This window comes from Balaenoptera borealis (genome assembly GCF_965194805.1).
Source record: "Balaenoptera borealis genome assembly, chromosome: 1".
NCBI lineage: Eukaryota > Metazoa > Chordata > Mammalia > Artiodactyla > Balaenopteridae > Balaenoptera > Balaenoptera borealis.
In genome coordinates, this window is record NC_138860.1 from 179,214,369 (window position 1) to 179,230,076 (window position 15,708).

Sequence of the window (15,708 nt, forward strand, 5' to 3'; positions counted from 1 at the left end):
AATACTTACTGAGCAGAGCATCTGTGCCAGTTGCTGTTCTAGGCACTGGGGATTCCCTGGGGAACACAAAAAAGAACAATCTCAACCCTTGAGGAGCTCACGTGTAGTAGGAGACAGATTATAGGAGAGATTGTAAAAGTAAAATAGGTAGTAAGTCAGATGGTCTCAAGTGCTATGGAGAAAAATAAATCAGAGAGGGGAGATGGGGCACCTGGTAGGGGTGGGAGGTTGCACCTTCCTCCCTTTGGAGGGTGGCAGTTCAACAAAGAGGTGAAGGAGCAGGTCGGGGGGTGAGGCTTGTGGATGTTGGAGGGAAACGCATCAGGAGGAGAGATCAGCAAGGGAAAGGCCTGGCATGTTCTGGAACAGCAAGGCCAGTGTGGCTGGAAGAGAGTGAGCAAGGGGAAAGCGTGGGGAAGGTCACGCAGGGCTTCGAGGGCTGTTGAAATGACTTTGACTCTGACTCCACAAGAGATGGCTCCCACAGGAGAGTTTTGAGCACAGGAGTGAAATGATCTGACTTTCCTGCAGTGTCATTTACATATTACACAATCCCCCCCATTTTAAGTGTACAATTCAGTGATTTTTAGCGAATGTGAAGAATTGTACAAACCATCACCATGACCCAGTTGTAGAACATTTCCATCACCCCCAAAATGTACCTCATGCCTATGACTCGAATTTTAAAGGGATCTCTTTGGGTCCTGTGTTAAGAATAAAAAAAAGAAGGACTTCCTCCCTGGCAGTCCAGTGGTTAGGACTCAGCGCTTTCACTGCCATGGTCCCAGGTTCAATCCCTGGTCAGGAACTAAGATCCCACAAGCCACGGGGTGCGGCCAAAAAAAAAAAAAAAGTAATGAAAATAAGAGGTAAAAGCAAAGACAATGTGGGAAGATAATGTTTCTCACCATACGTGAGTGACAAAAAGGACTGGAAGTGGAGGGATAAAGACAGGACTAATAAAGCTCTTCTTTTTAATTGCCCCAGGGATGGAGCCTCCTTAATGCCAAAGTCATAAGAATGAAAGGCCTCCAGCTTCAACAGTAAAAGTATTATATTAATAACATACACAAGACTGTTTAAAAAATGAGCAATCCAAGACCAAAAGCTGAACCTGAACTTGAGTCCTGAACTTGAAGGTGACTGATGCACCTTGGATCCCTGACTATTTATAAAACTATGGAACTATATGTTAACACCTTAAAAATTCACAAGAAGAAAAGTTGGTGGAAGCAATATAGGAATAAATCCCAACATGTTTCAGCAAACATTCGTGGTCCCTGCAGGAAAAAGACAGTGGGGTCATCTTATGTTCGTTATTATTAAAATGTTAAATGCCAGTTTCTTGTGTTGGTCTTGAAAAGCGGGGGTATTCTGCGCTGAACTCATGTCATGATGTGACGGATCATCTGTGCCCATGAAAGGGGACTGCTTGACACTAAAAGTGGTACCTGAGTGAGGATTTTCTGTATTTTACCTGGAAGGCTGAAATCTTCTGGTATTATAAGGTTTTGGACCAAACAGTGAATTTTGACATTTTTTCCTCCAGCATCTACTTCAGCAGCCAGTTTTCCTAACTCAGGTTTCCCCTCCTGGACCGTCTCATTCCAGGAACAGTACAGGATTGTCCCTTGGGTGGGTCTAAAATGATTCTCACCAACTTTCTTTAAGCTAACACCTGTGCATTACCAAGAGCCTGCCACGTGGCTTATCTCTAGGTATGCAGCCTCCTAGAGAGCAAATCATCTTTTCAAACATAAGACAGGCACATCCGACTGTGGCAGCAGTCTGAGAATAAAGGGGAAGAGGTCTAGAAAGGCAGTTTAAAGCCAGGCTTCAGAGATAGGTAAATGTGTTTCCAGCTCGCCGCCTACCCTGACTTGATTTGACTGTGCTCTGGACTGTTTTGTGAGATTCAGCTACTAGTCTCAGCAAAAGGCAACTACCTTTGTTTGCTTTTCATAACACCTGTCCGATCGCTAGTCACAGGATCCTGACAGCTGCTCAGGGTAACCTGATAGGGAATGCTGCAGTTCCCCTGCTGGCCACAAGGAGGTCCCAGCCCTCCAGGCGTCGGCACCCAGGGCTGCAACGCTGTCCCAGCTCCTCAGATGGAGAGATTCTGGGGGACAGGGCAGGTGCCCTGAGTGGCCGGCGTCCAGAGAGAGCTGCTAAGCTCAGTCATTGACCCGGGGCCCACAGCCGTTTGGCACCGTGGGAACAATGATAACCCGCCTGCGATCGCTGTGCTCTGAGTTGTTACCGTAAACAGCGGAGAGAATGGCCCCAGGCCCTGACAGCTCCCCGTGCCGGGTTCTGGGCCCAGCTGTATTCTCACTACCTGTGTGACCGTGGGCATGCCCCACCCCCTCTGAGACTCCGTGTTTCCTCATCTGCCGAGAGAAGGGGTCAGAATCAAAGCTACAGCCTTGCCAACAACATAAGCACCTGAAATAGCCCTTACATCAAACGGTATCTGAGTCATCCTTGCAATTCAACACAAACCACCAGCTTCCTGAAGTTTTCCATCCTTCTGCCAGATTATCCTATCCCTGGAAGCAGAGGAGTGAAATCAGAATTCTGTGCCCTGGAATCTTATAACTCAGAGCCAGAGGAGCACAGGGCTTCTCAAACTCCTGTTAGCCTGGAACCGTTTACTCAGGCAAACTCTGACACAGCAGCCCGAACGGAAGACAGTTAGACGCACTCTGGTTAGAAACCGGAGCCCAGAGAGAGGAAGCCACCTGTCCTGTGTCCCTCAGCAAGAGAGAGTGGGAGGACTGGGTGAGCTCTCCCACGGGGGCCCACTCCCCAGGAATGGCACGGATCGTGCTACTCCCCAAATTTGGGGGAGCTCAGAACCTGCGGAGCAGCAGGGGCACAGGACAGGGGACGGGGCGGGGAGACACTAACTTCCACTGTGTGTTCACTACGCTGGGTTTTTCCCCACCATGACTTCATCCCCATAAAGACCACCAAGGCAGTACCATAGCCACCTGTAGGCTCAGAGAAGTTAAGTGACTTGGCTCAGAAGTCACTGAGCCGGGATTTGAACCCAGGGCTTTGCAACTGCAAAGCACATATCCTGGCTGTCCCAGGGGATGGCAGTGTATTTACTCACTCATTCATTCACACCTTTACTGAGTCCCAAGTATAGACTAGGCACTGTCCTATACAGCTGTGACCAAGGCAGCTGAAGCCCCGCCCTCCCTGAACCCAGATATTAGAGGAGGAGACAGATGTAAACAAGTGAGGTGTGACAAGAAGAAAAATAGAGCCGGGTCAGGGGGTGACTGGGGGTTGAGGTGCACGTGCACCCCCACGGGTCTAGAGCAGTGCTTCTCAAAGTGCGCTCTGCACTCGCATGTGTGAGCGGTTGGTTTCCAGTCTGCAAGGAGATCAAAGAAACGCTGCTTTGCTGATCTATACTTACAAGACAGACAGCCCACGGGCCAGCCCTCATGCACGAGCTGCGCTCAGAGGAGCCCTGGCCTAAAATACTCTGAACCACTAGGTCAGTGCAGCTGCTGCATGTACTCCGTGTCCCAGGATCCTGAGCCCCCCTCTCCTCTCCACTCCCACCTTCCCGCCAGGCCCCACAGACCCTTGAGAACCTATTGCAGAGGAAGGCTGTGGTGTCTCCTGCCTGGCACGTGCAATGCGCTAGGGGCCATCAGTCCCTTCTAAAGGGAGACACCCCATCTGAGTCCACGGCCGGTTGTGAGCTTCATGGAGGGTGGAAATAGACCTGGGTCCCAGTTTGGGCCGTGCCACTTACTGGCCATGTGATCTTGAAAATTTCTTTGGTTTTCCTTAACTATAAAATGGGGATGATGAACTTTGCAGGAATAGATCGGACACTGGAGGGCCTGGAACTCAGTGAATGGAAGCCACCGTACTGTGTGGGCCTGTGTGTGTTTGTGTGCATGAATGTGTGTGCACAAATGTGTTTGTGCAGGTGCCTGAGCATATGTGTGCATGTGTGCATGAGTGTGGGTGTGCATATGCACGTGTGTGCGCGTGTACGTGACATCCATTTCCTCCACCGCTATTGGAGAGTCGCTCTCAGGACGCGCTGTGGCCAGGGGTGCTGACGGTCTTTTCCGGGGTCTCTCTCCAGATTGCCAAGGGATCATCGAGGACGTTGTCCTGCTGGGCGCGCCTGTGGAAGGAGAAGCCAAGCACTGGGAGCCTTTCCGGAAGGTGGTATCTGGAAGGATCATCAATGGCTACTGCAGGTCTGTCCAAACCTTGTGCCTGTGAGGAGGTGACAGTGCTTACTGAGCACCTAGTGTGCCCAGGCCCTGTGCCCAGGACACAGATGTTGGAGGCCAGGCCCTTGTCCTGGAGGATCCCAGGGACCGGTAGGACACCAGCCCTGCTAGAAGCAAGGCCCGGGCCAGGTGTTCTGACCTGGGTAGGATCCATCCCCATAGGATGATGGACAACAGGGACAGAGCCTAAGAAAGATTTCCCTGTGTCGGGCCCGAGACCAGTTTACAGGATGACACGAGAGGCCAGGCTGGTCACCGTGATCTGGGGGAAGAGGGTGAGTGGGATGAGACTGAAAAGCAAAGATTGGGCCCTAAATGGGGGGTCTTTGAATGCCGACTGAGGCGCTCGTGTGTGGGTTATCTGGCAGCGCAGGAAGGGAGTGGGGAGTGTCCAGGCTGAGCTTTCAGAGCAGTGTCTTGGGGCAGGGCTGACAGCCATGGGGGAGCCAGCACCCACACCACACGACAGACCTTCCCGCAAGAGAGGGGGGCTGCGAAGACTGACAGCTGTGGGGCTGGAAAGGAGGCATCCCTGGGCTTGGGTTTGAGACGAACTTGAGAGGTTTCAGCCAAAGCCGTGCCCTCTACTCTGGGGAAGAAGAGAAGATGAAGGCCATCGCTGAGATGTCAGGAGATTGGCCTGAGAAGATGCCCGGGCCCTTCAGCCTCCAAATGAGGCAAAGGAGGGAGGTGACAGTGTAAACGCGAAAATAGGGATTTGGAATCGCACAGACCTGGGTCTTAACATTGGCCTCAGTTTCTCCATCAGTGAAGGGGGGATAATAGTAGTGACTCCCCCCAGTGTTGCGATGATAGTCCAGCGATTTACAGAGTTGCCCATGGTGGGTGCCTGCTCCGTGAGTGACAGATGGTGTTGCCGTTTATCATCATCAGCATCAGAGCGCCAACCTCGTGCCAGGCACTAGCTGGAACCTCAACAGGAACAAGCCCCCACCTAGCCCTGTGCAACCTCGCACTCAGCAGCGCAAATAGGCAGGAAACAGGCAGCTCCAGGCAGGCATACAGAAGCTTGTTTGTGACACCAAAATCTAGAAGCTCTGAAACCAAAGGCTTTTCCCCAAGTGTGGTGCACACTCATTTAGCGACAGGAGGTGAGACTTGTTGGGGAAGCGGCTGAGTCACGGGGCCGTGAACATGAAGTGTCCAGCAGGGCGGCTGGAGATGCAGCCCTGGAACTGAGAGAGATGAGAACTGGAGCGAGGGCCAGTGGGATGTCAGCTTCAGCTGAAGCCAGAAGGACAGGTGAGATCATTTGAAAGGCAAAGCCTAGAGAAAGAGGAAAGTGCTGGGTTCCTGATTCTAAGGAATATATGTCAGGGTGTGAGGAGGGAGAGGCTCCAGCCTGAGGTTAAGGGCAACTCAGAATCATCCAACATACATGCCCAAGACCTCCTGCTGGACGTGGGACTACAAAGATGAACAAGACAAGGAGTTCATGTCTAGCAGAAAAGACACATATGGAAACAGACAATTATTCAAAAAAAAACATGAAAAATGCAATAATGCAGTGATGGGGGAGTGGATATGACAAGTATTAGACTCTTACCACCTGCCAGATCCTGTCTCTGTTGTCATTTTCTCCTTTAATCATGCCCCAAACCCTAAGGGGTTCGTATTATTAATCCCATCTTACAAGTGAGGAAACTGAGGCCCAGAGAAGTTAAGTCACAAGGCCAGTTAACTTTAATTTTGATCTAAGCCCAACCATCCCAAGTAGAACCTGCAACTGAATGGAACAGATTTGGAAAGTCTTTATCATTTTGGTAATTTAGCCCATGTCTAGTTCAGAGCTAAAGATAAAGATGGTCTTTAGCCATGGATAGAGGGCATTAACTGGGACACGGGAGTTCAGCCAATCAGTATGGCTTTATCACTCATATTCTAAGCTGAGTTCTTAGAATCAAGATGATATGGTAGAAAGAACAAAGAAACAAAGACAAAGAGCTCATGCAAATCAATAAGAAAAAAAATCTAATAAGAAAAATGGCCAGAGGGACTTCCCTGGTGGTCAAGCGGTTAGGACTCCCGAGCTCCCAATGCAGGGGGCCCGGGTTCAATCCCTGGTCGGGGAGCTAGATCCCACATGCATGCTGCAACTAAGAGTCTGCATGCTGCAACTAAGAAGTCTGCATGCCACAACTCAAGATTCCACATGCTGCAACGAAGACCTGGCACAGCCAAAAATAAATAAATAAACAAAAATTAGAAAATGGCCAGGGACTTCCCTGGCGGTCCAGTGGTTAAGATTCCATGTTCCCAATGCAGGGGGCACCGTTTCGAACCCTGGTCAAGGAACTAAGATCGCACGTGCCTCATGGTGCAGCCTAAAAAATAAAAAAATAAAAAGAAAGAAAATGGCCAAAGGATATCTACACATAAACATGGAATAAATACAGTCAATAAACTTTTGAAAATATACCCAACCTCATTATTAATGAAATAAATGCCAACAAAAATCAGTAAAATACTATTTATCATCGGTCAGATTATCGAACATCTGAAACATGAATAACATTCAGTGTCGGTGAAGATGTGGAGAAATGGGCACTGTCATATACTGTTGGTGGCAGTTGAATTCAGTGGAGGATAATTGGCAATATCTATCCAAATTTTTAATGTGCCAATCTTCTGATCCCACAGATTCTGACTTCTGTGATCCTGCTGTACTAGATACATGCACAGAGATGGGTGCACAAAGAGGATCCTTGCAGCTTCATTTATAATTAAAAATTTAAAACAACCTGAATGACCGCAAAGAGGGGAACAGTTAAGGGGGATAAAAGCAAGTGTGACAATACGTACTATGATCCCATTTACGAAGGAAAACGTTTCTGCGTGTGCATATGTGTATCTGTATGTCTGAAAATGGACAGCCAGGTCCAGAGGGACCATGAGAAACTAATAACAGTGGTCGCCCCTAAAGAGTAGACAGGATTGGAGGTAGGGCTTAAAAGAGACTTTTTTTAAATTGATATGTAGTTGATTTACAACATTGTGTTAGTTTCAGGTATACAACAAAGTGATTCAGTTATATATGTGTGTATATATATATATTTATTAATAAAAGAGACTTTAATTTTTTAAGTAAGGACAGTTTAAAAAATAAGAAAAGAGCACCCTAATGTCCATAGCAGCTCTATTTACAATAGCCAGGACATGGAAGCAACCTAAACGTTCATCAACAGAAGAATGGATAAAGAAGATGTGGTCCATATATACAATGGAGTATTACTCAGCCATAAAAAAGAATGAAGTAATGCCATTTGCAACAACATGGATGGACCTAGAGATTGTCATACTGAATGAAGATAGTGCTTATATGTGGAATCTAAAAAAGGGGTACAAATGAATTTATCTACAAAACAGAAATAGAGTTACAGATGTAGAAAATAAACTTACGGTTACCAGCGGGTAAAGGGTAGGGGGAGGGATAAATTGGGAGATTGGGATTGACATGTACACACTGCTCTAGATAAAATAGATAACTAATAAGGACCTACTGTATAGCACAAGGAACTCTACTCAGTACTCTGTAATGGCCTGTATGGGAGAAGAATCTAAAAAAGAGTGGACATATGTATATGTGTAACTGATTCACTTTGCCGTAAAGCAGAAACTAACACAAATTGTAAATCAACTCTGCTCCAATAAAAATCTTTTAAAATAAACAAATTAATTAATTAAAAACAAGAAAAGAGAAGGAATGGCCACAACATTGATGTCGGACAGTCCTCAGTTAAAATCTTGGCTCCACCATTTACCACTCAGATGGCTTTGGACAAACAAATCTGAAGCTCAGTATTCCTACCTATAAGATGGGAATAACAGTCCCTCCTGCACAGGGGTTCTGGGGAGATTAAATGAGATTATGTAGGATGAAGGCTGGCACTTTATAGGTGCCCAATAAGCGATAGCGGTTATAATTATTATTACTGGGCATATTCACAGCACACGATTTTTTTGATGCTTTCATAAACAGCAAAGGGAAAGAATTAAAATTGCATGTGTGCAATATGAAAGCAGCAAAATCTTATTAAACCCATCTGTTCTGTTGAGAACCTGAGGCTAATAAGTTTGGTTTTCCATTATTTTGTGAGATCCTGAGCCATCTCTCCAGAGAGAAAAAGGAGGAGGGGGAGAGGAGGAGGAAGGAGAGAAGAGGGAAGGAATGCACAGACCAAAACAATAACTGTAATTTCTTGATTAAATTAAGCACCGACCAGGAATTCATATTCTTGGCCCCCAAAGGTGTTTTAGTTGCCGTAAACCTACTTAAAGACTGGGAGTGGAATGAGGGGGTGGGGGGAGCTTCAGGCCAACACTACCAAACTATATACGTTTATAAATTTATAATGTACATTAATAAAGCTCTTTGCAAGTTCGTTAACTTGCTTGGGCTTTCACGAACCCCCTGGAAGCCAGCCGGGGTGAGTGGTGCTTCTCCCTATTATACTGTGAGGAAACTGAAGCTCAGAGAGGGTCAGGTGCCTCACCAAGGTCACACAGCAGAGCCAGGATGTGAGCTCAGGTGAGACCGTCTCCCTGATAGTTGGGATATCTGCACTGAGAGGGTTTTGTTCTGAGCCCCCGGGGGACTCCCGGTGTGGTCTCTGCTCCAGTGCCGTGTGGGGCGGGGATAATGGTAGAAGGAGCGGGGAGGACCCCTGCCCACAAGTGGTCCCAGGCCTGGGAGGGAGCCACGGCACACCCTTCAACAGGTCATGTGGTGTGAGTCAAGGTTCAGTTGTATGCATCCGCCTGGCCTGGAGGGCCATTGAGGCCTGGCTTTCGGGGCACCGCACCGACCTCCCACCCCCAAGGGAGTTCCTGATTCTGCTCGGGACACAGGGTGCAGCCCTAAGGCACAGTCCTGCCCTCAACAAGCTCTCTGCCCAGAAAAAGAAAAGACCCAGGAACGGACACACAGAGGACATGTAACAAAGGTCACAAGAGGAGCAGACACCAGTCACGTGAGGGACAAAGGGTTAATACTATCAAGCGGAAGGGCTCAGGGGCACTCCCTGGAGAGGTGACATGCAAGCTGAATTTTGAAAAGATGGATAGGAGCCCATCAGAGCCTGGAAGAGTAGGCCGAGCGGGAGAGAGGCCACACTGCCCACGAAGGCCCACAGCGGGAGGTATCATCGTACCCAGTGCCTCCTGAGCGCTCACGTGTGTGAGCACTGGATGCACGATGTGCCATCTCTGTGCACGCTCCTGCCCGCCCCGGAAGGTAAGTTACAGCGAGGAGACTGAGGCTCAGAGGGGTCAAGCAACTTGCCCAAGGTCACACAGCTGGTAACTGACAGGGTGGGACTGGCTCTGTGTGGTCCCGAGGGTGGGCTCGTGGCCCACCCCAGGCAAAAGAGGCAGATGCTGGGTGCAGAGGGTCTGGAATGCCAGCAAAGGCCCTGTGGTTTGCTTAGCACAGTTTCGAGGATGTGGAACCTTCTAAACACATGTTCCTGTCCTGCCCCTACATGTGTATGAATAAGTGCATTTAACATTGTAAGTAGAGTGTTGTCATGATTAAGACGGATCGTTGGGAAGGAACAATGCTGACTTTGCTCCTTTGCTTTCTGTGTCAGCACCGTATAGGGGCCTCCCTCACACCCCATATTTGATGCACGTAAGTCTCATGATTAGTTAATAAAACAACTTGAGTCAGTCTCCTTTCTTCTCCCCTTAGCCATCATTCTGAGGGACAGTGTTTCTTGGGCCTTCAATGTTAGGATAACCATTGGGACGTGCAAACATTGCTCTCTGGCAGTTAGGGAATTTTCTAGAAGAGAAGGCCTGTGGGTAGTGGAGAGTCAAGGTTGGCTTCTGAGAGGAGAGGGCCATGGTCAGATGAGAGTTGAAGGAAGACCCCAGTGGCTCGAGAGAGGTGAGGCCAGGAGCGAGGAAGAGGCCGTTACATTTGCCCATGGGGGGCTGGGCGGGGAGTTGTCTGATCTCAGGGCTGGAGCAGAAGGGATGGGTTTTGGGGGAGTGGGGAGTAGGGGCAGGTAGTACAGATCTGCAGGATTCCGTGATAAGTTGGCCATGGGGGGAAGGGAGGCCTAGGACATGGCTTTGCTGGCTTCTGCTCGAGGGACCTGGTGGACGATTCAGAGAAGGAGTCACAGGCTGATGAGCTCAGGGTGGGACACAGCAGGAAGGTCTGTTGAGAGCCCCTCAACTCTGGACCCCAGCCTTCTAGAGGCTTCCAGGGTGGTAACCACACAGGCACCCATGTGGCCAGAGATCCCAGAGGGTCAGGCCTGGAGAACCCACAACACCCTGGGTCCCAGACAGCTTTGGGGCCTCGCCTGTGGGCACAGAGGGTCACGCGGGCAGGCTGCGGACTCCTGACTCTCAGCCCATTCCCTCCACATGGCGGGGAGGGAGGGCCCTTCTTTCAAACAAGCGCACAGAAACGATGGGCTCAAATGGCCCTGCAACCGGAGTCGGACTCGGTCTAAGCAAAAGACGCCCAGTGTGCTAAGTGGGGTCTCAGTCCTGGAGGCAGAGGGGGGACAGAAGCATCCACGTGCATGGACTTGCTGAGGGAGGGGCCCAGCTTCACCCTGGACAGGGCGCAGGGGTTCGAGGGGCGAGGCTGTCCCGTGGACCCCGCAGACCATGTCTCCCGTGGACAGTGCTCGGGGTACCTGAAGAATCGGGCCACAGAGTGTCCGGGGTTATCTTCTCTCCAGAGTGCAGGGTTTATGTCTGGATGGGGGCAGGGTGCAGGGCGTGGTGTTCACAGCAGCCATGAGAGTGGAGGAGTGTTCCAGGGCTGTGACCTGCCTCGGGGGGCCGCACTCACCTCCTAGGTGGCTGAGGGCAGGGAGAGCTGCAGGCTGGACCAGGCCTGTCTCAGAAGGCGCAGCTGGTCCCTCCAGCTCAAAGACAGATGGGGGGCCCCAGACCCAGAGTTCCAAGCCACGGAGCATGGTGGCCCCAGCTCCCTGTGGTCCTCTCCCCCAGGCAGACGCCCTGCTGCCTTTCTTTCATCTCCCAGGGAGCCCTGGACCAGCCTCCAGCCCCCACCCTGGGAACTGGAAACCCTCCCCAGCTGAGAGCAGCTCACCCAGCCACATGCAGACTGTGGAGAACTTCATCCAGCTTCCTCATTCACTCACTCAACAGATATTCGTCTATTGCCCACCAGCACTGTTCTCTGCTCTGGGGGCCCAGCAGGAAACAAAGCAGCCTCCCTTGAGCTGCCACACCCTGGGCAATGCTCCCGCAATGCCAGTGGCTGCAGCTCCCACCATCATACACGGGTGCAGCGGGGCCCTGGTTTCCCACAGAAGCTCCCGTCCCACCAGGCTCCCCCGGGGCCAGGCAGGGCCCTCCTGAGGCTGACGTCCACCCCTTCTCACTCCGTCCTCTCTGCCCACAGTGGGGACTGGCTCTTGAGCTTTGTGTACCGCACGTCCTCCGTGAAGCTCCGAGTGGCCGGCCTACAGCCTGTGCTGCTGCAGGACAAAAGGGTGGAGAATGTGGACCTGTCCTCCATGGTGAGTATCACCTGTCCCTCCTGGGGCTGGAGGGGTGGGCACTTCGTTACTCCAGCCCAGCAACCCAGGTCCCAGGGACACTGGCCCGGGCTCAGTCCACCCCAGAGGAGGAAGATCATGAGAATTCACTTGGGAAGAGGTAACTCCTGTTCACGGGCACCATCCTTGTGCTGGGGCATTGTCCCCAGGCCTCTGGGGCAGGCACTATTATCCCCATTTCACAGATTAGGAAACTGAGACTTAAAAAAGTTCCCATCACACACAGCAACTAATAGCCTGGATTTGAACCTCCAGAGCCCATGCTCTTGCCCCTATATTACTGCCCTCCCACTACGCCTCCCCCCACTCCTCCTCCCACTGCCCCCACTCACTCCCCCAGCCGGCATTACTAGTCAGGACAGTCTGTTTCTCCTGGAAGTAACCAGAACAACCAGAGGACACAAGTGGAGGCATTCAGGCTGGACCAGAGCAGAAGCACCCAATTGGCAGGCTGTGAAACCATGGAATACAGAGCAGGGAAAGTGTGTTCCAAGGTCCCCCACCTTGGAATCATCTGGAGAGTTTATTTAAAATGCAGATCCCAGAGCCCCCCTGCCCAGACCTCCTAAATCAGCCTCTAGGAAGTGGAGCTTGAAAGTCTGCATTTTAAACATACTCCCCAAGGATTCTTACACATCTCAGACTAGGCAGGGCAGACAATGAAAAGAATTCTTGCTGGGAATAGAATGCTAGGGGGCCCACCCCAGCAGCTACACAAACCTAATTTGAGTTTCTAGAGCCATCTTTTGGGCTTGAAGGAACCTCGTCCACCCACCACATGTCTGTCATAGGGAGTTAATAATAGCTTCATGTGTGGACACTCACTTGATGCCCAGCTCTGCCCTAAGCCTTTTGCAGTATCCGTATCCCCACTGTACAGATGAGGACACTGAGGCTTTGAGAGGCTAAGGGACTTGCCCGGGGTCACAGAGCAGGAACATGGCTGAGCAGGACTCAAGCCCAGCAGGACTGAGTCAATAGGCATCGCCCCCGGTTGGGTAGATGTGAGAACCAGTGGGAGAGGTACCAGCTGCCAGGAGGGTGAGGATAATGGGCTACAGTTATGTCCCCAAGCAAACTCAGCCAGTGAAAATTCCTGTGTTGCAAGGTTCACGAGAACAGGAACTTTGTTTTCCAATTATTACATTGCCGGCTGCCATTTATCAAGTACCAAGCATTTCCTGAGCGTAACCCAATTTCCCCAGGTACCACATAAGTAATTTGAGCCAGTCGCACCATCCTGCCTGGAAGCAGACAGTCCAGGCCCCTCCCTGGTCATCTGAAAACTCCCCTGGGGAGGGGCACCCCAGAGGACCCTGGCTTCTCCCTTCAGCTTCAACAGCAGCCTGGCCCAACGGCACACACACACACGCACGCACGCACACACGCACGCATGCACACACACGCACGCACACACACACACTGCACCTCTTGGTAGGGGAAGCCGGGCACCCTGACCCACCCACACCAGCACAGCTAATGCTGGGTTGCATGCTTACTGAAACTTGACTGAGGGTTGAGGAGAGCACAGGGGGATTCTAGCGCAAAAACTTAAAACCAGAACGTTATCAGGCACTGCTGCCGCTGAAGCTCATGGGCCATGACCTTGCCCCGAGGTCCCCTGGGCCTCCCACCCAGCCTGCCACCATGTCACTGGGGCCAACTTGTCCTGGCTTATATCTTCACTCCCCCAGACTCCCAGGGCCCTAGCTCACAAGTCCTGACCCACCAGACAACACGAGTGAAGCAGTCCTGTGCCTTCCTGACCAGCAGTTTTGGGGGCTGGTATTGGTCCAAGAATAAGAAGAGTTTCTAGACTCATCCACCCATGAAACTTATCACTCCTAATTCAAGAGGCAGTCTTCCCAGGACAGACATGAGCTTCAACCCCTAGAGCCATCTCTTTAGATCATCTTTATCCCTGATAGACTTGCTTCACGTGATGTCAACCTCACAGCGATCCCGTACAATAGGTATTAGGCATCCCCAAGTCACAGACTGGAAAACTGAGGCTTGAGAGAATAGATTCAGTGTAGCCAGAGAGTCATAGATCTGGTCTCTGAAACCAGGTCCAGAGCCTGTGCTGTACACCTCCCTGTGGGAGTGAGGAAAGCTGGGTAACAAGACCAGGAAACCGCAGGACTCAGTGATGCCTCCTGGCCCATGTCCAGGGGTCTCTGTCCTGTTTGAGGGTCCCTGTACCCTGATGGGGTGAAGGGGAGGAGTGACTTGATGCCTCACCACTCCAGGGGTCTTCCTCTGCCACAAGAATCAAATGTGAAAAGGAATGGCTGAATGTTCCTTTTAAATGAAAATTTCCTTTAAATGCTACAAAGCCCCTGAAAGATAGTTTCTGCCCTGGGAAGCCCCTGAATGGGATACAGTGGGAAGAGCACAGCCTTTGGTGCCGGAGAGGCCTGGCTTAGAATCCGGGCTCTGCCACTGGTATACTACTGGCTGTGTGACCTTAGGCCAGTGACTGAACCTCTCTGTGCCTCGGTTTCCTCATCCTAGAAACAAGAGATATCACCTATCTTCCAGGGCACATGCGAGATGGTCGGTGCACAGTAGGCCCTCGTTTAATGCTGGTTCCCGCGTCTCCTGCCCCTGTGTCCACCTTCAGTTCTGCCTCTGGGACCACAGCTTCAGACACTCCTCTCCCCACTCAGACTGCCTTCATGGCAGCTTCCCAGCTCCTGCCTAACAATAGCTCTTTATCGCATTAGGAGCACATCACAAAAAAGCAGTGCTTTCCTCTTCTGGGTAATTAGAGGTAATTAGCATTGCCTTTGTGCTGCCCTCCTCTTTTCCTTGAAAATTCTTGCTGGAAGAGAGGTTGCTGGCAGAAGAGTCCTCATGACTGCTGTTGCGAAGCACTGGCTGCCCTGTGCTCGGAGCAGAAGCCTACAGGACCTTCTACAGGAGGACTCCCTTCTCCCCGCCGGGCTGACGTGGGCCGGGCCCTCTGAACATCATCCCAGCATCAGCCACCCGACACAAACGTGGTCGGCGGTGGCTCCTGATCTCAGGACAAGCCAGGGCAGGAGTGAGCCAGGGGCAGGCCCTGTCGCAGGCAGAGGGCATCTCTGGTGAACGGAGCAGACAAAGGCCAGGCTGCCTGCCCGCCTTTCAGGCTCTCCTGTGTGGAGACTGGGTTGCAGCGGGTGGGGGTTTCTGCCACCCCAGGGGCCACGTCATGAGGTTTCTTGGGGGGGGCAGAGACCCAGCCCAGGGTCTCTGGAGTCTTGGTGTCCCAGAAGAACGCCAGCTGGCTTCTAGAGCTTAGCCCAGGGCTTGGCACACAACAGACATTCAGTAATAATAACAAGAATAACAACAATAGCCAGCGTGCCAGACACTGCTCTGCATGGTTTACAGACCTTATGTCACTTGATCCCCATAGCTGTCCCATGAAGTAGGGATAATAACCCCATTGTACAGGTATAGAAACTGAGGCTGCAGGAAGGGACACTGCATGTGAGTGGCAGAGCCAGATGAACTAGGGAACCTACCTCGGAGCCTGGGCTCTTAACCAGTGCATTCACACTGTCTGCATTCACGCATCTCTGTGGCTTCCAATCAGTGACCTCTAACTCTAGGCCAGTAAGCCTGTGACGTGTATTATCTCGTTGAATCCTCACAACAAGCCCACATGGTGTATGGTGTACGTATCTTTATTAGCCCCATCTTACAGAGGAGGAAACTGAGGCCTAAGAGGTAAAGGAACCCCAGGGGGCCTGATAGGCTTGGAAATTGACCAGGCAGAGACAGGTGGCAGCAGCTTTGGTTTGGGCGAGTCAAGGTGCCTTGCAAGGCAGGAAACCAGAAGCGCTGAGGCCCATTCATCCTGCGTGGATCTGGTTACC

At 51.2% G+C, this 15,708-nt stretch overlaps 1 protein-coding gene across 8 annotated transcripts in view; it reads left to right on the top strand.

Annotated features, from left to right (window-relative positions):
* The window catches only part of TMCO4 (transmembrane and coiled-coil domains 4), a 92,733-nt gene that overhangs the window by 73,813 nt on the left and 3,212 nt on the right, over nt 1–15,708 (top strand). For 7 of the 8 annotated variants that reach the window (XM_082399537.1, XM_082399536.1, XM_082399540.1 and 4 more), the window contains 2 exons: nt 4,121–4,238; nt 11,686–11,803. In XM_082399537.1, coding sequence (XP_082255663.1) covers nt 4,121–4,238; nt 11,686–11,803 — 236 coding nt within the window. Of the gene's footprint in view, nt 1–987; nt 1,223–4,120; nt 4,239–11,685; nt 11,804–15,708 lie in introns of those variants that run through there. The other variant, XM_082399544.1, reaches the window with a different exon arrangement.